We start from the raw sequence: 25,491 nt of genomic DNA, 5'->3' as shown, positions 1-25,491 counted from the left end.
GAGCAGCCCATTGGAAAATGATTCTAAGAACTTGTTTATAGGGGTCAGCTCAGCAGGCAGGAATGCAGTGCAGGAGGTTTGGCAGCACAGTCTATGGCTTCTCTCTGCAGTGTGTGACAGACTCCTATCAGCAATGGCTGCTAGACTCTATGAATTTGAGCTCAGTTACCCACAAGGAGTCCTTCTTAGCAATATATTCCTTCTTGGGGTCAACAGTATACAACCCTCTATTTTAAAATAAAAAATTTTAAACCCAAACCTATTACATTTCTGTCTCATATTACAAATCTGCAATTACTTTAGTTGTTTATTTGCTTATTTTCTATGGAAACATAAGCTCCAGGTTTTTTCATCCCTGAATTTCCAGCATCCAACCCAATGCCTGACACATAACAGGTAATCAATAAATGTTTTTAATAAATTGTTTTCAAACCTTCTTGGGAAACAAATGTAGAAAAACAATAGCTCTGCTATAGAACAGAACAGACTATCACTACCCATGTTAAATCACTTAATTGCTTTGGATGCTGATTGATGCAAAAATCCTTTTATGGCCTTTTCTAAAATAAAAGCTCATTTAATTAAACAGGATTTGTGTCCCTGCTATCTGCTTGGTAATGTGCTATATGTCAAGGCATTCTGAAAGGTGGTCTCTCATCTCCAAAAGTTGAGTCTGATAGAGCAGGGAATGGTTCCCAAAGTGAGGTCTGGGAGGGGTCCCCAGGACCCATTCAAAGGGGTCTCCAAGGTCAAACTATTCATTACATGCCTTTTTCATGCTCAGTCGCTCACAAATGTAGAGTGGAGTTTTCCAGGGACTACAAGATATGTGATGGAAGAATAGTGCAATGTCTCCTTGTGTGTGTGTCAAAATTTTCTCAATTTTAAGTTCTAATTCAGTAAATATTAATAGCTATAACCCACATAATGAAAGCTCTTTGGAATCTTCTATAATTTTTATGAGTTAAGTAAACCCTTGGTAAAGAAGTTCTGAAACTAAAAAGTTGGAGAACCACAGCAATACAGGAATGGTCCATACCCAGGAAGCCATTAGCAACAAAGAAAACACTGTGGATGACGGTTAAGACTAAGATGTGAGGTTTGTGTCCCAACCAAAAGGTTGAGAACGGCCTTTAATCAGGAGAAAACAGCATGGATAGTGGAAGAAATGTCCGAGAAAGTTGTGGGCGAGGGGCAGCCTGGACAAAGGCCCTCAGGGAGTGCGCAGGAGGCGTGCAGAAAGCATTGGCGAGAAAGGCCATCTCTCTGCAAGGACACACACACACTTCTCTTTCACACTCAATAGGAGACTGTACATTCTTCTCTTGCGGGTCAGGCATCTAATAAAAGCCAGGGCATAACTAGGAACAGACAGGAAGTCGCATGGCGGTCTGAGTTGTAATGTTGAAAACTCCGTCCAGTTAGTAATAACTGTAAAATCTGGCGTGGGGTTAAAACATCTGCTTCCTGACTTGTTCGGGAGGAGGAGGGGAAATCGGTGCAAAGCAGAAAAGGGCGGGAAAATATGGCATTAAAGAAAGAAAGAGCGGGCTGGGGGATGGGAGGAGGCAGCGCGAGAAGCCAATGAATGAGAACCAGGCTGCGGCACGTACCCAAGCTGTCCGCATGCGCAGGCGCACAGCGACTGCTCTCGCGGGAAAGAACCGTTGCCAGTCCCGGCGTTGCGCCCTGGTAGGAGGGGGTTGGAGGCGGGAGTGAAGTCTCGCGAGAAGAGGCGGTTGCCTGTAGCGGAGCCTTCTGGCTGTGTGTGTCTGAAGATCCGCCGCCGGAGCCGCGGACGGTTTGTTGAGCCCGTTAGTGTCCCTGTCGTGACTCACACCGCCGTCATGTCCCGCTACCTGCGCCCCCCCAACACGTCTCTGTTCGTAAGGAACGTGGCCGACGATACCAGGTATGTACAGGGGAGATATTGCGGGCCTACGCAGGGAGGCCGCAGGTCCTCGGAGAGGACTTGTGCGGCTGCGGCGGCGTGCGGAGCCGGGGGAGGGGATGGGGCGAAGATGGCGGGTCCCGCGCCGGCCTTTGGGCCCGAATTAGGCCAAGCCGCCGGCTCAACTACCGCGTGGTAGCGAAGGCGGCGTCCCTGGCCCTCCTGGGCCAGCGCGGGCCGCGTGGCGGGGTTTTCGTCCCCCTCCCCCTCTGCTGTTCGGGGCTCCTTTCTCCTGGCTTCCTCACCAAGTGTCCACCTACAGCCGCGGCCAGCATCCGCTCCCCATTGACTTGAAGTTCACATTCTTTGGGGTGCACGCCCCCTCGGCCCAGGGAATTTTTTTTTTTTTTTGCAACGAAATAACGGGATCGGAGGAGGCGAGTGTGGCGAAGCATTTCCTATCCTTTTATCGTTGTTGTGTTATATTAAAATGGAGATGTTTGGAGACGGGAATATTGAGATTTGGGACATCTAATTCTTTGAGTTAAACGCTACGAACTAGTTCTTCCCATTTCCCGGAAATAGTAGTCACCTTTTGGGAAGGGGGTGGGGGTGGGGGTTAAGAGGCCTCTACCGTGAGGACGTTGATTACTAAATTGGATTAATCCAGACCGTGCCTTTGTTCTCACAATTCCAATTGCTTGGAGTAGCCGTCAGAATTTTTTAAGACAGATTCTAATCACAAAATGAGACACTGTTTCGCAAAAAGTCACTCTACCTCCCTACCCCCAAATCAGATATTTTTGGTAGCCCTGTGTGATTTGCCTTTTTCTGTTCCAACTTTAACTGGGAAAGGAAACAGTTAGTAGTTATTCTAGTGTCTAGAAAAATTTCTCCTTCATATCACTTGACATTTTTAAGGAGCTATATTTATATTTGTGACTTATTTTTCAAGCCATATCTACCTACCAAGTGTCTAACTCTGTCGCTAAAATTTGGGGGTAAATATAAGTGCTTAGCATTTTTCAGAATACTAGAGTTGACTTGAAACTGTAAAAGACAAACGTTACCAGTACTTATATACAACTTGTTACTATACCTCTTGTGAAAAATGAGGGTTTGGATAAAAACAGAGATAAATTGTGATTTATCAAGTGTGCTTAAATGTCTTTTCCTGTTCATGTAAAACAATAATCAATTTTATTATAAACTGCATTTTTGTCTTCCAAGATCTTGGATCATAGCCTTCCTTTATCAAAAAGATATATCGCCTGTACAGTTTTGCTTGTTCTTAAAATTGGCTCTTAACGTTGAGATTTAGAAGGCTTGTCTGTTTCAGGTCACCCAGGGACAAAGCAGTCCTTTTCATTAATTGAGATATTACCAAAAAAAGATGCCTATTTCTTACAAAGAAAGCCTTAAAGGAGTGAACATAAAAACTTGGGGTCTTTTTATGATGTTTTAGGTCTGAAGATTTACGACGTGAGTTTGGTCGTTATGGTCCTATAGTTGATGTGTATGTTCCACTTGATTTCTACACTCGTCGTCCAAGAGGATTTGCTTATGTTCAATATCCTTTCTTCAGATGGCTGATTAGTGAGGGGTGTTGAAGTTTGAAATTCAAGTTTATGTAAGAGGTAACATCTAAAAAGTAGTTTACTTTTGTCTTTTAAGAAATGTCTTATGTCTTCAAATTTTTAAAAATTAATTCTGACTCACACATTGCTCTATTAAAGTTAATCCAAAAATAGTAAAATATTTAAATATTTCCCATTTATGCTGCTGAAACTCAAATCAATTATTATAATATGTGATTTAAATGTGAATACTCTGGTTTCTTCCACCTTTAATTGTAAATCAAATTAAAAGTTAATATGTTCTTGTGCTTAGCAATTAAACTTTGGTATTCTTATTTGTTAATTTGAATCACTTGATCAAAACAAATTGTATAACAATGAGGTAAACTTCTTTAATATTGTCCCCTAATTTGCTGTCCTCTGTTGTTACCTCAGAGAATGTAAAGCTGTACAGTTATGGCGACCCCAAAGAGAAAGCATGAAAGAACCTTTAGAGTAGAGTTCAACACTTAAGGCAAGTAGACAAGCCAAAGGCCTCTTAAGGATCAGGCTTGAAGAGAAGGGAGAGTTTGGGAAAAGAAAAAATACAGAAAAGCTGGAAGAAGGACAAGCCTAATGGGAGACAAAGCCTCGCTTTATCTACAAAAGGGGGAAAAGGTTGTTTTTCAAAGTTAAAGATAAAGCCATCTGTCATATTTGGCCAAGCATCTCATGACAAGTCCTTCTGACAAGCACTTAAAGAGTTAAAGGTCAAGATGAAGTTGAATGATGGCCAAGATTAAAGGAGTCATACCTGATGTATCCTACAGAATAACTATTTTCCTTTTTTTTTTCTTTTTTTTTTTTTTTTAATGTTTGTAAGCAGTTAATTTTCAAAATTATTCTGGTTTGGTCTAGTGACAAAACCTGTAACTTGATTTATGTGGGCCTTTGATGTTGTGATTGTGGTCTTGTATAAATGCACCCTCTTAGCTTCTCAAGTTAAAGTGTTCTAAAGGATGTAATGTTGTTAAGCTTTAATTCAGCATTTTTTTTGTTTAGGACCAGGTGTTCAGATGCCATAGGGTAGCAGGCGGTGCTCTTTGGCATAGCACGAGGTTCTGGGGTCAAGCTAACTCCACAGAGCCATGCTTAAAGGGAAGACAGGTGCATGTACTGGGGACTACTTAGAAACAGCTCTGGTGCTCTTGTAGGGTCAGATCTACTAGAAAAACCACCCGTTTGTAGATTGTAAAGTGGCTGTTGCGGGACACACACATACTCCTAACTTCTGAAACGTAGGTCTGTGACGCCTGCTGGCCCTGCACTGTTTTAGCACATATGATCAGTTGGCCCTGAACAGAATGCAGATGACCATATCCCTAGTATGGGTACCTAATCAGGATCTATTGGCAATGGTTCTTTGGCCCAGAGTTTCAGGTGACATTACTTCCTTCACTGAGATGATCTCCATGCGTCAACAAAGGTTTGGGCTGTGCACTTCAGGTCTAGACAGTTTCTTACTGCTTAAGTTCAGTGGGTCTCTTGAAACCTAGCGGAGTCCTAGTGAGGCTTAATGAGGAAATGCTGAAAGCTGCTACTCCCACAGGGCCACTGATCAAGGACAGTTGTGGAAATGTGTTGCAAAGCTCTGTTGCAGGGAGTATAAGTGCTATATCTGGTTTGGTTTTTAAAGAAGAAAAAATGGTAGCAGTGCACTCTGGCTTACAATGTTGACCTGTTTTTATTTGGTTTACCTGATTTTGGGATGGCCTGTGAACCAGAATCAGCAGTAGTTTGACTTAAGAATATGTGATACTTGAGCCAGAAGAATTGTCATCCAAAAGAATCTAAAGGAAGATTATATAGTATTTTTTTATATACACACAATCTTTCTATGGTCTTAAAATAGTTTAAAGGGAAAAAAAAAAAAAGATCCTGAGTACAAATTTCTCCATAAGTGGCATCAGAATGGTATTTGGCTACCCCTGCTGTGACTATTTCTTCTACTTGACCCTGTTCCCAATTAGCCTTCTCTTAACAGGTAAAGTAGAACCTTGCCATGGTGCGTTTCATCTTGAAGGTAACCAGAGAGGATGATTTGCCCTCGTTAATAAATTTTACACCTGTTGGGGCGGCCAGTTAGCTCAGTTGGTTAGAGCGCAGTGCTCATAACACCAAGGTTGCCGGATTGATCCCCACATGGGCCACTGAGCTGCGCCCTCCACAACTAGATTGAAACAACTACTTGACTTTGAGCTGATGGGTCCTGGAAAAACACACTGTTCGCCAATAAAAAATTTTTATTTATTTATTTTTTTTTTTTTTAAAGATTTTTATTGGGGAATTGGGGGGAAGGGAACAGACAAGTTGCTGTCGTTTTTGTTCTTCAGTCTTGTTGTGGAGGACATTGCTTCACTGGCCCAAGTTGGTACCATCATTGTGTTCTTCCCGGGTGAGGCAGATCAGTCGCCGGCTTCTGGACGGCCGCTCATGCTGGCTGCTGGCTACACACAATAGCCCATGGCAACCCACTGCAGCAGGGGCTGCAGCCTTCGCTGTTGCCGGCGACTCTCAGCAGCCCAGCTCCAGGTTGAGCTGTTGTTCAGCATCTTAGCTGTAGAGGGCAGTGTCACGGGCCCTCATATATGGGATACGGACCAGGGCCCTCTGGCGTCCCAAGCCAGTTCTTAACCATCTCTCCACTCGGCCGGCCCTAAAAAATTTTTTTAAATAAATAAATTTTATGCCTCTTGGTCTAAATCCTTTAAAAAGTTATATTCTTTCTCTTGAAGTAACAAATTAGTATACCCATTAAGTTAATTTTTTTATTTTAGAACCCAGCTGCATTAATCTTGAGGGGTATTCTGTTATAGTATTTGAGGTTCTAAACTCCCCATCAGCCTTTGCCTTTTCATATTGAAAGCCCCATGATTTAGGACTTGGGAAAACCTCTCCCTACATTAACCTACACATAATAGCCTCAGGAAAAAAGCTGTGGACCTGCTGTGGTCCTTAATTCAGAACAAAAAATAGGAAATCTGGTGACGCAGACCTCTTAGTCTAGACCAGGCGTCAGCAAACTGCTGCTCGCAAGCCACAGGCTCTGAAGTAAAATTGAAAATGAAAAAACTATCATAGTTTCATTTATAAAATTTTTAAAAGTTATTCACATAATGGTGATTATGTAAAAATATATGGCTCTCGAGTAATTTTTAAATTGTTGTGGACAGGATTGGGTCTTCCAGGGGTCGGCAAACTTTTGAGGCAGAGCATACCCAAAGAGCCGCATGTGGCTCACAAGCTGCAGTTTGCCAACCCCTGGTCTAGACTAAAAGAATATTAGGGGACGAGAAAGGAGTATGTCATTTCAGGGGTGTTTTTTAGTTAGCTCTCAAAGGTCTCTGAAATTTCAGAAATAGAAATCGGCAAGTTCGAATAGTGACTTTTAGGATAGAATGAAAATCCATGCCCAGACCTAACCTACCTTTCTTTCCAAAGTTTGTGTTTTACAAACACTACTCTGAATATGTGTTTGGCTCCCATTAGAATGGTGGTTTTCAGAAAGGAACTAAATTTGTACCAAATAACTATAAAGCGAAGAGTTCTCTCAGTTTTATTGCTGACATTGAGCAGAGAGGACAAGGCAACTTAGCCTCTGAGATCAAAAATGGACCAACAGTTCTTCCTTTGTGCTGATAAGTATTATCTTGAAATTCTCAAGTTAAAGCCAGTTCCAAACCCACTTTGCACGATGCTATATGTTTTATATCATGGTTGTCAGGGCCTTTTAGTCCAGGGATCTTTAGAAATGGTCTGTTATATCTTGACAGCATGCTTTTATAGTCTGGATGGTTGTAATACGCTTTTGGTACAGTGATGTCTTCAGTATTGCTTGATTCTGTCTTGATGTCCACAAGTCGCTAAGCTACCAGTCTTCCCTGTATGGCATAAAGAAGACAAGTATGTACATTAAACTATAGTGTTAGATATGTTCTGAGAAAAACAGCAAAATTTGAGGTTAATGCTTTCATCTCTTGGAAGGTATATTCTGCTTGCTTACACAAGAACTATTGGCATTTTATTTTCATTAAAAAAATATGAGAAACATTTGGTTTTGGTTTTAAGAAATTTTTGTTTTAACGAAATGTAGAACTGACATTTGTGGGGTTTTTTTTGTCTTGTTTTGTAAAATTAATTCTTAAACCTCAGGAAATTTTCTTGATAGGATTACTTGGTAACTCAGCTATAACGTCTTATTTCAGTAATAACTACAATATGTATTTGCATGTGTTTTCAAACATATGCTTTAGGAATTCACAAGTACTTTAATACTATGAAGTGTTTATAGCTGAATCAACCAACTAGTAAGCAGGGTCTGACAGATTTTTATAGAATAATATCAAGAAATTATGAACTGTTCAAGATTTCCAGCTGAACTTTCATTCATTATCAAAGTTTGCAAAACTTCCCAAGCCCCTTAACATTTAGCACATTTGAGGATGTTCGTGATGCTGAAGATGCTTTACATAATTTGGACAGAAAATGGATTTGTGGTCGCCAAATTGAAATACAGTTTGCACAGGGGGATCGGAAGAGTAAGTACCTTTATGCCTAATATGTATATAACACATCATTTTTTAGACAGTGTTTTGAGATTTTTGTCTTGAAAGTATTTGTGCAATTTGTGTATCTGTTCAAAATCCAAAAAATTAGTTTTTGAGACGACAGTATCTTGAATACTTTGTTTCATCCTATTTTTTAGATGTATTACAAAGTTTTAGGATAGACATAAAATAGAATGTGGAGATCAGAATGCCTGGAATATGTTTGGACTCATAAGAAAGTTCATCAATAGTATCAGCTGTGACATGTTTAATATACGGAGGGTGGTATTGAAAGGGATTAAAATTTGGGAAGTTTGGGGTCCCTTGAGCCATTTCTCTTCATCATAAAATATTCATGGTGAATAATTGGGTAATTTTGTGGGTGTATGGCTATGGAAATGAACAGATAAACTGGGAAAGGCTATATAGATTAAGCCTAGAATCGATTTTATATTAGTACTCGGTTTTTATTATTATGCAGGCATATTCCAGGTGTTAGCTGTGTGCTAGTGAGGCAGGAAGGAATACAGGCCTTGAAGTCAAATAGACCTGGGTTTGAATTCTGACTCAACCATTGTTACCTTGGGCAAGATACTAAAAGATAGAGGTTAAAATAACTGCTGAAAAGAGGAGGAGCACTTAGGGTAAACCCAAGCTATTGGTAATTCTCTAGGTTTGGGGTTGGCTGATGGGTTCCCGGGTATTCACTGTTATTTATAGATACACACTTAAAGTACCTGTTTCTTAGAATTAAATGAGATAATACAAGAATTGAGGAGTGTCCGGGGGGGTATGGGTGTGTCTAAGGCATTCAATAAGTGTCAGCTCTTTTTTGCTTTTCTTTGTCATGGTTTCTCAAAACTATAGTTGTATATTACTGCATTTTGACGTTACACATTGTTCATAGGTCACCAGCAAGTATTTTGTCATTGTTAATTATGTTCTTAATGGAAATAAATCATTGTGGAATGACTCCAAAATAGCATCTGTTTCAGAAGCCATTCATGTTTTGATTTAGAAATTTAAAAAAAAAATGTTATAGTTTCCTAATTTCAGAGCAGTTAGCATATTTTAGGACAAGCTGGATGGTAAGAGGTCTTCAGGAAAAAAATAGTTGGAGATATTTGAGAGTATCACTTTTAACATAAAACAGTCTTCTGATATATTTTATTGAAAATAAACCTATTTCTAAGATTAATGGTAACAATTAACATTGGCATAGATGAGGGGTGTAAGGAAAGGGTAAACAGGAATTTTTCCTATAATTTGAAGACTTAAATACTACTACATTTTTAATGTTTCTAAATATTTCTGTTCTGTGTATTTCATAGCTCCAAATCAGATGAAAGCCAAGGAAGGGAGGAATGTGTACAGTTCTTCACGCTATGATGATTATGACAGATATAGACGTTCTAGAAGCCGAAGTTATGAAAGAAGGAGATCAAGAAGTCGGTCCCTTGAGTACAACTATAGAAGATCTTATAGTCCTAGAAAGTAAGTGTGATGTGTAGCACAGTGATCTATCAGGAAAGATTTATGTCTGTTAGCTTTTAAATTTTTTTACCTTTTTGTATACTTTTAATTATGTACATTGTATGCCTCATTGAGACTAAAAATATTCTAGTGCTTCGTTTAAAAAGTTCTTTGGTTCACTTTTTAAATTAGAAACTTTAAAAAACTGAAAATAGACGTTTGTCACTGTTTGCTTTTTCTGATGTACTTTTTAGCAGTAGACCGACTGGAAGACCACGGCGTAGCAGAAGCCATTCCGACAATGATAGGTAAATAACTTTGCTTTGAAAGAGACTTATACATGTTTCAATTTCAGAGTGAACTTTTGCTCTAAAAATAATAAATTTGATTAATATAGAATCTAATTTTTACTCTAATTGTATTTCTCCTCTGTTTTGAAAGATTCAAACACCGAAATCGATCTTTTTCAAGATCTAAATCCAATTCAAGATCACGGTCCAAGTCCCAGCCCAAGAAAGAAATGAAGGCTAAATCACGTTCTAGGTCTGCATCTCACACCAAAACTAGAGGCACCTCTAAAACAGATTCCAAAACACATTATAAGTCTGGCTCAAGATATGAAAAGGAATCAAGGAAAAAAGAACCACCTAGATCCAAATCTCAGTCAAGATCACAGTCTAGGTCTAGGTCAAAATCTAGATCAAGGTCTTGGACTAGTCCTAAGTCCAGTGGCCACTGATAGTATAAACCATGATATTTTTAGGCATGTATCATTCATTTACTCATAGTTTGGTTTACTTAAATTATCAGGAATACAATGTTGCAATGATGCTTACAAAACACTTGTCAGTTTTCCCTGTACCAGGCAATGGTTATAATTAAAATGATATGCTGTTGAGAAGCCACTCTTAAGAGTCCAGTTTGTTTAATGTTATGGGCAGCTACCAATTTGTGGTGTCTCTGTATATTTTTGTAAAGATTCTCATTTTTTATGCTTGAAGTATTGGTGAAAAGATGTTGGTTGACCATAATTTGCAACATTGTTTATTAAAAACTTTCATATCCATATTTGGTAGACCTGTTAACCTAGAAATGTAGTTTGCTAATAAGATAGAATGATCCAAAAGTGAAGTTGTAGCCACAGTACACTGACCGATCAGACACATGTAGGTTCAGGGTGGACCTTTTTGTCTTGTCAAGATGTCTAGGCCCATAAGAATAGTTATTAATTTACGACACAGTGTGGAATAGTTCTTTTATTAACCCCATTGTTTTAGGGAATGAGGCCAACTGGGTTAAGTAGCATTTTCAGACATTGAGTTTTTGACTGAAACATGGAGCCTTCACTGCTTTTTTTCTGGTTTCTATAAAGATTTGAAACATACAAACATCAGAAAAACTCACCTTAAAATTTTGAGCAGGTCAATGATGGCAGAAATAATTTTAAGGGGAAAAAAATACTCCTACTTAGTTACTCTAAAGTTGAAGGAACATTGTTGACCATGATACGGTTTAGTTTCCTTGCTGCTGTTAAAAGCAAGTAAATTGTTTCAAAGTAGGTTTGTGTGTGTGCGCATAGTGTAAGAGAACTGAGTTTTGATGCTTATAGCACTTGGTGTGTGCATTTGTATCAAAATTTGCCTACCTCTATGAAGGAGGCTCGTTCATCACATCTCGATGTAGCCAATGTGAGGCAGGTTGAATGGCAGCACTCCCATTCTAGGTGATTCTGTGGTGCCATAAAATTTACAATAATTTTGGAAAAAGAATTGACTTTAAATATGAGTCACATCTCTTTGAGTTTTTTTGTTACAGATGTGTAGTAGTACCTGACTAAAAGTGAGAAAATAATACCCTTAACCATTTACAATTTCTAGCATTTCTCTGAGAGATCATTTGGGGGGCAATAAAAGTGACTTGACATGTCCAGTCTCATTTCACAGTAAAAGCTAGCATCCTTAAAATTTTTAGATTGCTTGCTTGCAGGTTATAAGTAAGAAATATTGTGAGGAAATTATTCCTTTTAGAGGATTTTTTTTTTTCAATTTTAGTTTTAGTAATCTAGGCCTTGCCTGTAAAAGAACAAAAGATGGTTTTTAAATACTGTTTGTGGAATGTGTTTAAAGGATTGATTCTAGAACCTTTGTATATTTGATAGTATTTCTAACTTTCATTTCTTTACTGTTTGCAGTTAATGTTCATGTTCTGCTATGCAATCATTTATATGCACGTTTCTTTAATTTTTTTTAGATTTTCCTGGATGTATAGTTTAAACAACAAAAAGCCTATTTAAAACTGTAGCAGTAGTTTGCAGTTCTAGCAAAGAGGAAAGTTGTGGGGTTAAACTTTGTATTTTCTTTCTTATAGAAGCTTCTAAAAAGGTATTTTTATATGTTCTTTTTAACAAATATTGTGTACAACCTTTAAAACATCAATGTTTGGATCAAAACAAGACCCAGCTTATTTTCTGCTTGCTGTAAATTAAGCAAACATGCTATAATAAAAACAAAATGAAGGAAATAATGATTAACTGGAATTATTATAGTTTTGAATGAGATTCTAAAATAACAATGGAAACAATCCTTTGTAGATTTAGGAATAGTTTTGATCAGTGTTACACTAGGCATAACTAACTTTTACTTTGGAAATGATAGAACTTGCCAGCAAGGTTACGTCTTTTACAGAGTACTTAAAAATTCCTTATATGTAATGTCAAAGCCCCTTGGGTTAAACAACTTGGAGGTTATTGGTAGTGTTAAGATACGTATTAAAATGAAATTTGGGTCAGCTAATTGTAAGTTCATATTTTCATTATTGGATAGACCAATAATTCTGCTCTTCCCCGTTGTAAACACAATGTGTTGGGCCTTATGTTTATGGCTTGATTTAAAATACTTTGGCATTGAATGTTGGTGAGCAGTTAATATTTATTAATTGATAACCATTTTGGGGAACTGGTTTTAGTGTTTTGTGGTTTGAATTCTAGTTGCTATATAATGACAATTATAACTGATACTTACTATTTATGATGTGCCAGACACCGTTCTAAAAGCTTTATGTGTTAACTCATGTACTCTTCGCAAAACCCTATGAGAAAGATACTTTTATTTTCCCCATATCACAGATAAGGAAATTGAGACACAAAGGCTATAAAAGGCGAATCCAGGGTTTGAGCCCAGGCCTGGTCCTTAAATGATTTTTCTTAATGGACTATAATTTGAGAGAGATTGAGGAGATTGTTTTCAGTCTCTATAGAATTAGAAGGCCTGATATTTTATTTTATTTTTTTTACTTGTGTCACTTATTATTAGACTCGACTATTTTCAAGAAATGTATATGATATGTCTAAAGTGACATACCTAACAGCTTCAAAAGGACTATATTATAGTTGAACCCATGGTAGTTAGGATCCTGCCGATGAGGGTCCTTATGTAGTGCTTTGATTTTGGGTGACATAACTTGAATTCCACGATTACTGAGTAACTACTGTGTCTGGCACTGTGCTTGATATATTAGAGTAGAACATATCAAGACTCAAGTGAGGGCTGACATTTCACCTCTTTTTTTACTTAAGATCTCTCTGCATTGTTTTTTTAAGCCAAGTAAGCAAGAAGAAAAATTACCGATAATGCTTCAGTGAGAAAGGAAAGGTGCTACATAGAGTATGAGATATTAAGTTACAACCCAGGGGAAAGACCTGGGAACTATTGTACTATTTTCTTGAAAGTTTGGCCCAGTAAGCTGCTACATCCAGTTCAACTAACAAAATCCTGTATACCACAGAGAAGAATAAAGAAAACCAAACTGACAAACATCCTTCTTTTATTTAAGACCAAACTGCAGCTGGAATACCCAGTACAGTTCTGCTTACTACACTTCAAGAAAGATCTGAGAAAGCGGAAAAAGAACCAAAGAAGGGCAGTTCAAGCGACCAAAGGGTGGGTGGAAGGTGCTGCAGTATGAATACTGTATGAGTATTTTGACTCTGGTCCGAAAAGATAAAAGAACGTTATTGAAACTACATGGAATAATTGAAGTCCCTTCAAGTTTGAAAGTAAGCATTTTAGGACAAATAAAAGGAAACTCAACTTTGTACTTGTGGAAACTAATCCCTAAATCTGAATAGGTTTATGTTAATTCATGGGTAACAGGTCCATAATAAATTACTGGAAACTAGGATGTCTGAATATCAAGACAGCCATCGTCTCTTACAGTACCTCTCTGTTGGTCTGTCTCAAACTGAATTGGGTGTGAAAAGGTATGGTTTGATATAAACTTTTTCTTGGTTATCTCTTAAAGTCAGTTCCATTTTTGCTATTGGTAAATCTTGCCTTTGTTTTATTCTAGTGCCAGTGTTTTCTGCTTAATGGTTTGTTTTATTGGCATCCGAGTTTATTTACCTGTATGCCACGTGCAGTTTACCTCTTCCTTAAACAACTCTCATTCCCAGGTAAATTCCAAACTTAATATCCAGCTAAGAGGTTCCATCTCTTCTCACCTCTTTCCTAGTCAATGTATTCAGCCATCATTTACTGAGCCCTTACTGTGGGCAAAAATTGTACTGGGTAATCGGGGAGAAAAATAGATAAAATTCACTTATTTAATATCTACTGAGCACAATCTAGTGAATAAATATCACAGTATGGCCTCATTGTTTTGTTTGAGGTGTATTATTTGTGACAGTATTTTACACCATTCATATCCTAATGTGATTATAAAACCCAATATATTATCAAAGATAAGTAATTTTGTGGTTACCTGCCATTTAAAAGTATCCAGTATTTCTGTTTGCATCCCTTTAATACAAATAATGAAAAACTGTTTGAATCTGTAATAAACTGATTTATTGTGCAGTGACTGTAATATTACTAGAGTTATAGTAAATTGTTAATTCTGCCTCCTCAAACACATTAGGAAATAATCCCCCCGAAGTATTTAACTTTGCACTATACATAAAGGAGACTCTGGGTGCTATATTAAGATTATTTTGAGGCAAACAGAGCTGTTATCCCAACTGATCGGTATGTTCTGTAATTGAGAAAATGTTCACCAAGTTATACTTTTTAGTGATTTACATGTACATTTTATAGGGGACATGTTCTGTGTATAGTGAATAAATAACTTTTATAGTATCAAAATGTTTTGGATTCCTTAGTTCCTTATTAGGATATAAAGCTTATTTACCAATATATTGGTTCTACCGCTCACATATTCATATTTCTGCTACAGTTTAAACTTCCCACATAAAGATCTTTGTCTAAGAATATGGACATCTTTAAGCCTTTAATTTATAAAGACATTACTAAGGGAGGTATGAAATGTTAGGTTATTTTTACCTTTTTTTTTTTTTCAAACTTGCCCAAGATCACACAGTAAGTGGCAGGCCCTAGATCTGAGTCCATGATTTTCCATTTGGTTCATCTTTGTTACTGTTTTGTGCTTGTTTTTTTAATCAAATGGGAAAATCTTTATAACTTAATAAAATTAATGTAATGGAATAGAGAGTTCATTTAGAGGGAAGATCTAATAGATTTATAAAATAAGTTTAAAAAGTTACAAAAGGTATTTTGTTTGTAACTTCTGGGTGAAAGAAGTCAAATGTAAACCAAGATTTCACAGCTGTTGTGCCTCTTTCCAGCCTGGTTTTCCAAATTTCAGTCTCCTTGTATTGCATTCTGATTCAAATTCCTGTTTATAAAATCCTGAGGTATTTTGAAATGAGGCGGCTGTGACTTCATAGTAGTAGCTCGGGAATAATCTAATGGCATTCTACCAGGTGTAGCAAAGCTTTTCAGAGACCCAGGAGTCAGCTTCTCAGGATAAATGAAGGTAAGCAACCTGTCTTCATTCAACTACTGAAATCTACAAGACATAACTAGTTGCTATGGAAAAGTTCTCTGGGTTTTTTTCCTCTGCCCCCTCCTCCAACAGTGTTAATGTTTAATTACATTTATGTATTCCTAACAGTTATTTCACCCTTATATTAAAGATAGGATTTTTTGGTTGTTGTTTGGAATAAAAAGGCATGTAAATTCATTTCATTGATAACTGACAGTTTAAGTAAAAGGCCTTGGAGTTTTTGTAGATCACATCTCTGAATGCTGGAGAGTGAAATAAACTGGTCTAGGAGCCCAAAACATCTTGGGGTTTTTATTTTTGCGGAGGGGTGTAAGGTTTAGCTCTGCATTACAGATCTGTGACTGACTGGGTAAGGCCTTCATTTTTGGGGTTTTAGATACACTGTCCCTCTGGTTTTAGAGTAACTGCCTGAGAATGCAATTAAACACTGGAAAACTTACGCCAAACCCTTCAGTTTCTTTCCACCTTGTGCTTGCTTTTGGGAAGAGAACTTATCAGAACTTAAGTGTAAGGATAAGTTGTGGACTCGGTTTCATACTGCGTGTACTGACTTACGGCTCACTCTATGGCTAACTTCAGCCCTGCAGGATAGCTTCTCGAATAACATTTTAGTTCTCACAAATATGATTTGAGAAATTCCTGTTACCTGCAGGCTAACTACATCTTTATTAGTACCTATCTAAGGTATGAAATACTGATATTGTTGACCTTTCATTTTGGTTGCTCTTAGCTGTTAAAATGTATAATTAAAAGCTTTTTCTATTCTCACCCTCAATCCTCTCTCAACTTCTACCGCTTCAGTCAATCCCAATCCAAAAATCACTGTATAACTGTAAAGACAAAAAACTAACAAAAACATCTGGGCTGAGAATTGTTCAATGTAGTGAAGTTCTAGTGCGGTACAGAAAAAATTGGGTACTTCTTGTCATTGTCCATAGAAATTGCAGTGGGAATATAAGTAGGAAAAAAAGACTCATGTTAATTTCCTAGTTTGTATGAGAAAAGACAGCCTTGCTCTGCTAGTGTAGAATTTACAGGATTATCAACAAACATGGGTTGTCAATTCGAGGAATTCTTTTGTGCTAATTTTTTTCCCTACAAACCTAAATCATAGAATGGAGAAAGAGGAGATGTAATTAAACCCTGCTTGACTCAACTTGATAGCAAAAGAATTCCAAAGCTGTACGTTTCCATGGTATTCTGTGGCCTTCTGTTAGCCCTGATGGGAAAGGGGTAAGTCAAAAGTAGTTGCTTTCTTGTGTAGCTGTTGAACTAATCCAAATGTTTTTATCAAATTGGTTGCCTCTAAAAACCAACTGTCTTGGTGTACATTCTAAGATTAGACAGGCATAACAATTTTTCAAAAAATAAAAACAAGCCACTGGGGAGAGAAAGTTTTATTTTTAATAATTTCATGCTCCAAATTCAATATATGCACTTTTAGTACTACATAAACTTGTTTTTAGGACATAATTATTTGACTTGGGCAGTATTATCTCACCTGAATTTATCTGGAGAAATACAACATTCTGGCTAAAATATCAAAAAAGCTGCCAAATTAGAAGAGAGGGCACTTCAGTGTCAGAAATTTTTGATTCCCCGCACACCTTTTTTTTTCACTATTGGGTTAACGTTATACTTAGCATTTACTTTTGGCTAAAACATGTTATCGAAGTCTTGTGCAAGAAATCGCATCGTTTGCATAAGTGGTCCCCTGGGTTGCACTTACTGGTGAAAAAAAACCACTGGCATCATTCAATTATACTCGTATCATATTACAAAAGTTGTTCAGGTTAATATGAATTTTTAAGGTTGGAAGGATGCTTTAATAGTTTATCTTTGGGCTTAACAGAATAAAAATTAAAATAGTCCCATACTGCTTTTCACATCTCAAAAATAGGAAGTGTTTGTAGCAGATTAAAACCTCTTCAGTTATATAAAACTTATTACACTAGGATTTTGAAATATAGTTTACAACCCGATCAATTATAAGATACATACACTGGCACTTCAGCACAAGGGCTAACTTTTAAAAACACATTATTTGGACCTTTAAAATTAGGCCATAGTGTAAAAGAGTCCATGGTCTTACATTCAGCAAATTCATACTAAAATACTCTATATTATTTTTTGTAGGATAAATGCCAACAAAACTTTACATATGCTACAAGTTTATTACATATATTTACATGGCTCTTTTCTAGGTACTCAAAACTTTCACATTATATAGCTCCCTACTTTAAGCAAGTTTTGCAGGGATGATTTGAGGCCAGATCACTGACAGAATAGCTTGTGCAGTGCTATAATACAAAAATGTATTTTGAAAGCTACTCTGTGACCACCAAATACTGTTTCTATAAAAATGGTTTGGTGCATTTGTTGGCAATCACCTATCCACTGCATATAAGAAACGGGGCCACTGGCGTATTGTCTCATTCTAAATAGCTCCTAGTGCCCTGTCCACATTCACCAATGTTCAGTTTACTAAACCAACTATTCTCTAAGAAAAATTCACATTTTCTTTTGGCAGTGCATCAGGTTGTTGGCTGGTTTTGGTGTTTCTAGGACATTAAACTTTCAAATACTCAACTAGTTTTCAATCCCTGTGTTAACTAGATGTGTATAAGTAGATTTACTAGCTTTCAACAAGTAAATGTACTGAATTATTGAGAATCTTAAAGTAGTATATTACCCCAACAAGCAATCAAGTTGATTCTTTTACCATTCCCCAAATCTAAACTTGAATGGTTTCACTTAAGTTACTCAACTGAGAACACCTGATATCAAGTACAATTATCAGTAATTTAGTAAAGTTGCACTGATACTACCATTATATCACAGTGCACACAACACAAGATGAAGTCTAGATTTTCTACATTAGCAGTTTAACACAGATTTCCCTAGTGAATTTGGTATGAAACAGCTGATGACCTTTAAATATAACTAAATTTGAACATCAGTATTTTATCTTATTTTATACCTGTACTTTAAGCAAGGTTTTAAGTTGAAACGTCATTATTTCCTTATCAGAAGGATTAAAGGAAACAGGAACCCAGTGGCTTGGTGGTTTAGGAAGAACACTTGGTGATGGTGGCTCACTAAATTTGGCTCCAGCATAGTTCTGATTAGTCTGAGACTTAAAAAGCAAGCTGGGACTTGATAAGCTCGAGTTCCAATTCTGATTGTTTGGAAAATTTTTGTTCTTCCCCCCATTTTGCATGGCCTGCCATGCAGCTGCTGATGCGTTGTAAGTATGTCCTCTTTCTTTTTTCTTATGAACAATCTTCATCTGGGAATTTTGGTCCTTGGTCTTCTGTCTATTAAGCTGTTGTTGGTTCTTACTAATATTTCTAGATTGAGGAGCTGGAATGTTATACCTCTCTCCACCACCCATCTTCAGCTTCTTTGTCACCTGTAAGAGAACGGAAACAAAATACTGAATAAAATTCCAATAAGAAAAATTCAAAACTTTAAAAAGCTTCCATAGCCCCAATTTGTAACTCCAGGAATGGGGGGGGGGTACGGACGGGACAGGGACTCAAAGTGCTGTTCAACTGCTTTAACTTCACTGTATGTTCGCAGTTTTTATTACCTTCCTAAGAAAAATGAGCTTACCCACAAATCTGAAAAATCCTCTATTTCAAAATAAAAACAACAGGTTTAAGATACGTCCACCATAAAATGCCCCATTACAACGTGAATTTTTTCATACCTTTCAGTCTGCTTTTCAGATTGCAGGATTTCCACTACCTGTCCTCTTCCTTGCTGCCAAGCCCAGGATAATAGATGTTGTTTTCTGATGGATCCTTTCCTTTGTCTCAATACGGAAGTTTTCATGGGCCAATCTGCTGAGTTCAGCCTAGGAACTGAGGCCAACATCTGAGTCTCCTCAGCACACAAGTTTTGAGACAAGTCCTAGGTGGAAAAGTATGCTTTGTTAATTCAAATAAACACGGGAGAAACTGATCATTTATATTTACTACAGAATCAATTAAAGAATGGCTACTTCCTGAACTAAAAGGCAAAAATCTGAAAATGGCTTTCTTTGACCTTATAACTGTCATTTAAGAACTCTGATAAGCCTTGATATCCAAGAACTCCTTGGGGAATTTTGGGGTGGGTGTCTACAAGTCCCCTAACAAGTTGTTTGTGTCTTTTTCCTGGGGACCTTTCAGGTTCTCACACGGTTTTTGTGACCACAATGTTAAGTCAAACGGGAAGCATTAGCCTTTACAGCCATGACCAAAAAAATGGCTTAAAATTACTTCCGTAAAGAGACCTTGTTTTTAAAGTACCACCAGAATTTTTCAACCTTTCGACACATCAAATATACATTTTCACAAAGCCTCTTCTCCCAACATGTCTACATGCAGTTTCCTTTAGTTATGAACACTGTCCACTCCTCCCCGTTTTAAGTTTTCATACGCTGGAACACCCTAAGCCAGTTCCCATCTTAAGTATGTAAAAACGCCTCCCTACGGTGAACATTACAAAGTCAAGATTTTTCATTTGGTATTCCAAGAAACCCAAGTTATCAACAAGCCCTCTTCCAAAGCGTAACAGGGCCTTCGGGACTATTTTAACAGCCCTGAGTAAATGAGTTCCCAGACCTTGAGTCATTCACAGCGCGAGCCCGAAAAGTAAGCTTCTTCCGACGCGGCTTGGCTTCCGAGCGGCTCCATCTTTCTCAAGCCCGGCCCGGGAACCCGGTCCTCCCGGCCGCCCGCGCGCCCCGCCCGGTTCCCCGGATCTCACTTCCTTCCCCCCAACAATGGGGAGCGCGGCCGCCAACATGGCCGCGCCCGCGGCGCCGCCACCACTCACCGACTTCAACCTCGGACTGCGGTGGCGGTGGCGGTGACTCCTGCTCGGCGACGAAGCCCCCTCCCCTTCCAGGGAGAGACGAGGCACGGAACGAACAAAGCCCACGAGCACCGACGAGCCAGCGGCTAACCACCTCGGCGATCCAACCCAACCTCCTCCTCCTGCCTCCACCAACAAAATGGAGGTGGCGACCAGCGCAAAAGCGGGGCCGAGAGGCATGGCGGCCAATCAAAACGCGCCGACGCGAGGCCCGGCCAATGATACGCGGGCCACCGCCTGTTGCTGGGGCGGCTGGGGCGGTCGAGGGAGGTGTGGTTGCGGAGGGTTTGAAATTCTCCCCCAGAGGAGCATGTCGGGAACAACTGCTACGGGCCCTCGGCTGACACCGGACTCTACTTGGAGGCGTCCACCCAGCTGTTCCCGGCACCCCAGGCCGTGGGGACCTCTGCCCTCCGCCCCGGCAGCTCCCTGGGATCGCGACGTCAGCGCCCCGACCCCAGGAGTCCGCCTTGCCGTCGCTCGATCGGCACCTGGATGGGGCGTCAGCAGCCTGCGCCGGCAGCAGCTCCAACCTGGCTCTCCGGCTGGCGGGCCGCGGCCCCTAGGACCCGGGTGGTTTTCCACCCTTGGGGGAATTACTGAAGGGGCCATTTGGTTCCCGAGTTCAGGTCACTGAGCCGTGGAACTAATGTTTTAAAACTGGAAGATTCTCAACAAAGTTTCTTTCCGAGGCCTGGCTCCTGTTCGTGTGCTCCTGTCACTCCCCTCATTCTGTTCCTCGGCGTGGGAACTTCTTTGCAGCTCCCAAAGCTTGCGGTTCCTCCTGTCTTCCCCACCCCAGCCTCGAAATTCTTCAGAAGTTGCCTCCCCTGCGAACGCGCACGGACCAGGTCGATCACTTCCTCTTTGTGTCCCCATCGGTCCTTAAACTTGAATTACAGCCCTTCCACCTGCCGCATTGTAACTACTTGCGACTGTATATGCCCACGCATCCCCAAAAACACCCTCGAGGGGCAAGGCCAGGTTTTATTTTTCTGAGCACAGTGCCTCGCACTTTAAGTACACAAGAAAAGTTTGTTATCTCCCTTTGTGCCCGATTTGCAAGTGAAAAGCAGGGGAAAAGATAAAGTTCAGTTGATTATGCCAGCGAGGAAGAGGAAAAGGGCAACTTCTGTGGAAAGAATGGATAAGCAACCCAAAGTGGGTGTTTTAAAAGAGAACACCAATTCTATGAACATTTTCGTTACAGGATTTGTATATATATTTTATAAGTCCCACATAATTCATTTTTTAATCAATTTTTCTCCATCATCCCCTACCACTATGTTCTTCTAGCTGTGGGACTTAAGTTTTCTTAAGAAAAGTACTTAAGCGACTACATTTTTAAAAAGGCGTTTGTTAATCAAATTAATTTGGCAAAATGTAGAAGAGATATTTTTGAGGATGGGACTTTCTGGTGCTAATCATATTATAGTCAAATAAGATATACTTTACTGTACAGGGTAAACAGCTGCAAAGTTACTGAACATGTGATCTATTTCCTAAACCTTCAAAAAGCTGGCTTAGACATCCGGCCAGAAAATAGCCAGGCTGTATTTAACAGGTCAAAACTTTGCCTTCAGAAAAGCCCCTTACAATATATATTTTTTAATATAATGGTTTGTAACATGAACAGTCTGGTTTCAGTCTGAGCATTTTCTTATTCTAATTCTTTTTCATCATCCAAATATCTTTCAAATTCATCCCTGCTATACTCCCACCCTCACCCCCTTCTTTCTCTGTATCCTCCATGGATCTGATTGTGTCACTTAAAAAACAAAAAACAAAAAAGCACTTCAGCAGCCCAAAATTGTATTATAGAATTCAATCGTCCTCCGAATCTTGTAATGTATTGGATACTTGTAAACATCACATAATATGTTGAATACTGACTCTGCCTGCCTGCCCTGTACTAAACTGTTTTGCTCACATCATTTCATTTCATTTTTACAAATTATGGGGTAGGATCTATTTTGATCTCCACTGGACAGATGAAGAATCCGAAGGTCAGACAGTTTAGAACGAAAGCTACGCACTCAAGAGTCCAGAGGCTAGGCTGTATGTTGCCGGCAGCATCTGTGTCTGAATCGCCTCTGTGTCCTCCCTAGTGCCTGAAAGGTGCTTTGTCCAGAACAGACACTGGCTGGCTGTTGACTGGGCTGCTGGGGCTGCTGCTTGGGCAGTATGAAGCCTCCATCCTGCTGACTGGCTGAACCAGGCTCTCTGCCAGCAGGTCAAGAGTCAGGCTGCCCTCAGGAGAGCACTGTTAAAGCCTTTACCATGTCCCAGACTCCCAGAAGCCTCTCAATATAGCTCCTGCCTCATTCTTCATTGATATTTACCAAGTTTCCACAACAGCTCAGAACTGGAGAGCAGGAGTTAAAATCACACCCTCTGCGGGACATCTGATACAGCCTCCATGGGTCCCAGGCTGGTCTTTAAAGTCAGCTCCACCAACACCATGCAATTAGTGGTTCTCAGTTCAAACAGGAACATGTTGCTGCAAACAAACAGCTCTCAGGATATAGATCAGCCATCAATGCTGGGAGCCAAATGTATAATAAATACGTGGGTTCTTAATACCAAACATTTATTTAACAAAGATTTATCTGGAGTCTTCTCTGAGGCAGGCACTCTGCCAAGCCCTGGGGATACACCAGTCAATGAGACTCCAGCCCAGCCCTAAAGGAACTCAAAAGCTGTTCCCTTTACTATTTATCAGAAAAGAACGCTGGTATCTGGGAGATTCACTTCCTGTTTTCCCCCCTGAGAGTCAAGAACAGGCAATGCCAATCATAAACACACAAATCAAACATCACTAAGGAGTACGGGTTACATTGTAGCAAATCCTGTGGAATGGGGGGGGGGCGGTAAAAGAAGGGATTCCCACACTTGCTGAAGTCGTTTCCCTACCTAAGTATTAGGTACATTACCTACCTGATCTGTAGGTAGAAGTGGGACAAAAAGGTGTTTCTGGAAGAATAATCCTGAGGACTGACAAGTTGCAGGCTGATGCTTATTGTATTTTAGACCCCGCGAGTATCAGGGCAGTTGGGGCAATCACCCAGGTTTGCCAAATCTGTGGAATAAATCTCTAGTCCAGCAGTTCTCAACCTTCCTAATGCCGCGACCCCTTAATACAGTTCCTCATGCTGTGGCGACCCCCAACCATAAAATTATTTTCGTTGCTACTCTATAACTGTAATTTTGTTACTGTTATGAATCGTAATGTAAGTATCTTTTTGTTTTCTGATGGTCTTAGGCGACCCCTGTGAAAGGGTCTTTCAACCCCCAAAGGGGTTGCGATCCACAGGTTGAGAACCGCTGCTCTAGTAGGACTGATGGGCTTTCAGGCTGGGTCACTTACTTCCCAGTGTGTCGATCTCAAAACAAGCTGATTTGGTTATTTTTATTCCTCAAGCTTCCATATGAATTCAGGGTACAACTTTGAATGCTTGCAGGTCTGTCAGTTGATGGCTTATTTTTCAGTTAGGTTCTAGAAGCAAGTTCTTGGACAAAGAGTAAAGGAGACCACCTCCCTTATGCTTTGATGGGCCTTAGGGCTCTGATCTCATTGCCAAACTGGTATCTAAACACACACCCCTCCACATACCATGAATTTGTTTCCTGGGGAAGCATCTGCTGTGTTCCCAGTTGCTCACACATTCCCTAGCAGTTGCAAATCAGTTCTCACCCTTTATAGCCATTTCTGTCTGATTACTAAATGAGGCACAGGAAGTCAGTGCTAAACTCCCACACTTCCTGTGACTCTGACCCAGGGGTTCTCAACTTTTGGGAGCTTTAAAGGGTTCTGATACATGAAGGGCCCACCCCAGATTAAAATCTTTGAAGCTGGATGCTTGCTTGAGTGTTCCAGTTACAGCTGAAGAGTAGCAGAATATGTCACTCCAAAATACGACAGTTTGGCGTAAGGATCATTTTGAGCTAAAGACACTAGAGAAACAGCAGATGCAAGAAGGGTATCTGACCCCACCCCCTTTTCTTTCTGAAAACAGGAGTGAAAGATGGAGGAAAGAAACGTTCTTACCAGAAGAGATGGGGGTCAAGGTGAAGAGAATTCTGTAGAAATAGACCTTGTCAAAATAACTATCTTCCTTTAGCCTCCCCATAAAGGTATTTTACTTTTCCACAATTGTATCTCTGTTCAACCTAATAGAAAAGCATTTAGATTTTGCCTCGTCTTTGGGTCTTCATTTCCTTACGAAGGCTAGCTACTGTGTCACTTAAAATTTACATTAAATAAATTTGAATGCTTTTTTCCTGTTAATGTCTTATGTCAATTTAATTCTCAGGCCCAGCCGAAGACCCTCCCTATTAGGGTAGAGACAGTGTTGCTTCCCCTACACAGCTAATTACAATGTCTCGCTCTGGTTGAGACCTACTGCTCTGAGTTCTCCTAAGGGCAATCCCCCCCACCCCCATGTGGGGGCGTATGGATGAAGGGGAGCCCCTCTGTCCTCTGTAATCCTCAAAGGTGGTGATCATACCCAACAAATAATGGGGGGAAAGTAAGACGCTAGCTCCTGAACACACAGAGTTATTTAGATTAACAAATGTCTTTCACACAAGCAGACCCCCAGGTTCTACCAACAGGCTCCTTGCTAGTTACCTAATCTGTTAGTCTTGCTAGTCTGTTGATGCAAGCTGTCCATTTCTTGGCCCATTCCAGGGTCTGAGGTCCAGTCCTTCAGGCCAGAAGCCATGTGAACAGAGAAATGGGCAGCAACCTTGAGAAGAAGGCTTAGACTGGCAACCGGCTTGATAATAAGAGGAAATCTGGGATACCCAATACCTCCTCCCCGCAAAAAATAGCAGAATCTGAGAGCCATCCACTTATGTATAAGACCATAACAATGCCTGTGTCCCAAGTACTCACATCCATGGCATGAAGAAGAAACACACAATCCTCAGCTCAGAAATCATGGGAGGCTCTAAAAAGAATCAAATTCGATATGGAGCCACTCAAGCTCCCATGCCATGTTTGCTCAGTTCGACAGTGTCTGAATTCCTATAGACATTTTTTCCTTACCGCTTTCTCACTCTGTCCTTTGTGTTGCGTTGTATTGTAGCACCCATCATTTTTTTTTTAAAGTTTTTTACTGGGGAATTGGGGGATGGGAACAGTTCTGGGGAATTGAGGGAAGGGGAACAGACAAGTTGCTGTCCTTTTGTTCTTCAGTCTAGTTGTGGAGGACATTGCTTCACTGGCCCAAGTTGGCAC

General features: G+C 39.7%; 2 protein-coding genes across 7 annotated transcripts; one reads left to right on the top strand and one right to left on the bottom strand.

Annotated features, from left to right (window-relative positions):
• Window positions 1–1,694: 1,694 nt before the first annotated feature.
• On the top strand, window positions 1,695–15,664 carry SRSF10 (serine and arginine rich splicing factor 10). 5 transcript variants are annotated; one of them, XM_019650179.1, is made up of 6 exons: window positions 1,695–1,912; window positions 3,357–3,461; window positions 7,942–8,045; window positions 9,386–9,548; window positions 9,785–9,835; window positions 9,969–15,664. In XM_019650179.1, exons 1-6 carry the CDS (start codon window positions 1,848–1,850, stop codon window positions 10,264–10,266), a joined length of 786 nt encoding a protein of 261 aa, XP_019505724.1. In that variant the 5' UTR covers window positions 1,695–1,847; the 3' UTR covers window positions 10,267–15,664. The 5 variants fall into 5 exon arrangements, with proteins under 5 accessions (XP_019505724.1, XP_019505723.1, XP_019505726.1 ...); XM_019650178.1 differs by having other exon boundaries at window positions 1,697–1,912; window positions 9,782–9,835; XM_019650181.1 differs by having other exon boundaries at window positions 1,698–1,912; window positions 13,359–15,664.
• Window positions 15,665–16,768: 1,104 nt separating this feature from the next.
• Window positions 16,769–20,401, bottom strand: PNRC2 (proline rich nuclear receptor coactivator 2). Of its 2 annotated transcripts, none has more exons than XM_019650184.1 (3): window positions 20,211–20,401; window positions 19,099–19,301; window positions 16,769–18,798 (listed from the first exon to the last, which is right to left on the bottom strand). In XM_019650184.1, the coding sequence occupies exon 3, from the start codon at window positions 18,778–18,780 to the stop codon at window positions 18,361–18,363; it is 420 nt and encodes a 139-aa protein (XP_019505729.1). In that variant the 5' UTR covers window positions 18,781–18,798; window positions 19,099–19,301; window positions 20,211–20,401; the 3' UTR covers window positions 16,769–18,360. The 2 variants fall into 2 exon arrangements, with proteins under 2 accessions (XP_019505729.1, XP_019505730.1); XM_019650185.1 differs by lacking the exon at window positions 20,211–20,401 and adding an exon at window positions 19,997–20,101.
• Window positions 20,402–25,491: the final 5,090 nt, after the last annotated feature.

The sequence above is a fragment of the Hipposideros armiger genome, unplaced genomic scaffold, assembly GCF_001890085.2.
Source record: "Hipposideros armiger isolate ML-2016 unplaced genomic scaffold, ASM189008v1 scaffold_138, whole genome shotgun sequence".
Lineage (NCBI taxonomy): Eukaryota > Metazoa > Chordata > Mammalia > Chiroptera > Hipposideridae > Hipposideros > Hipposideros armiger.
The sequence above is the reverse complement of the archived record's forward strand: the minus strand, read 5'-3'. Positions and strand labels throughout refer to the sequence as shown.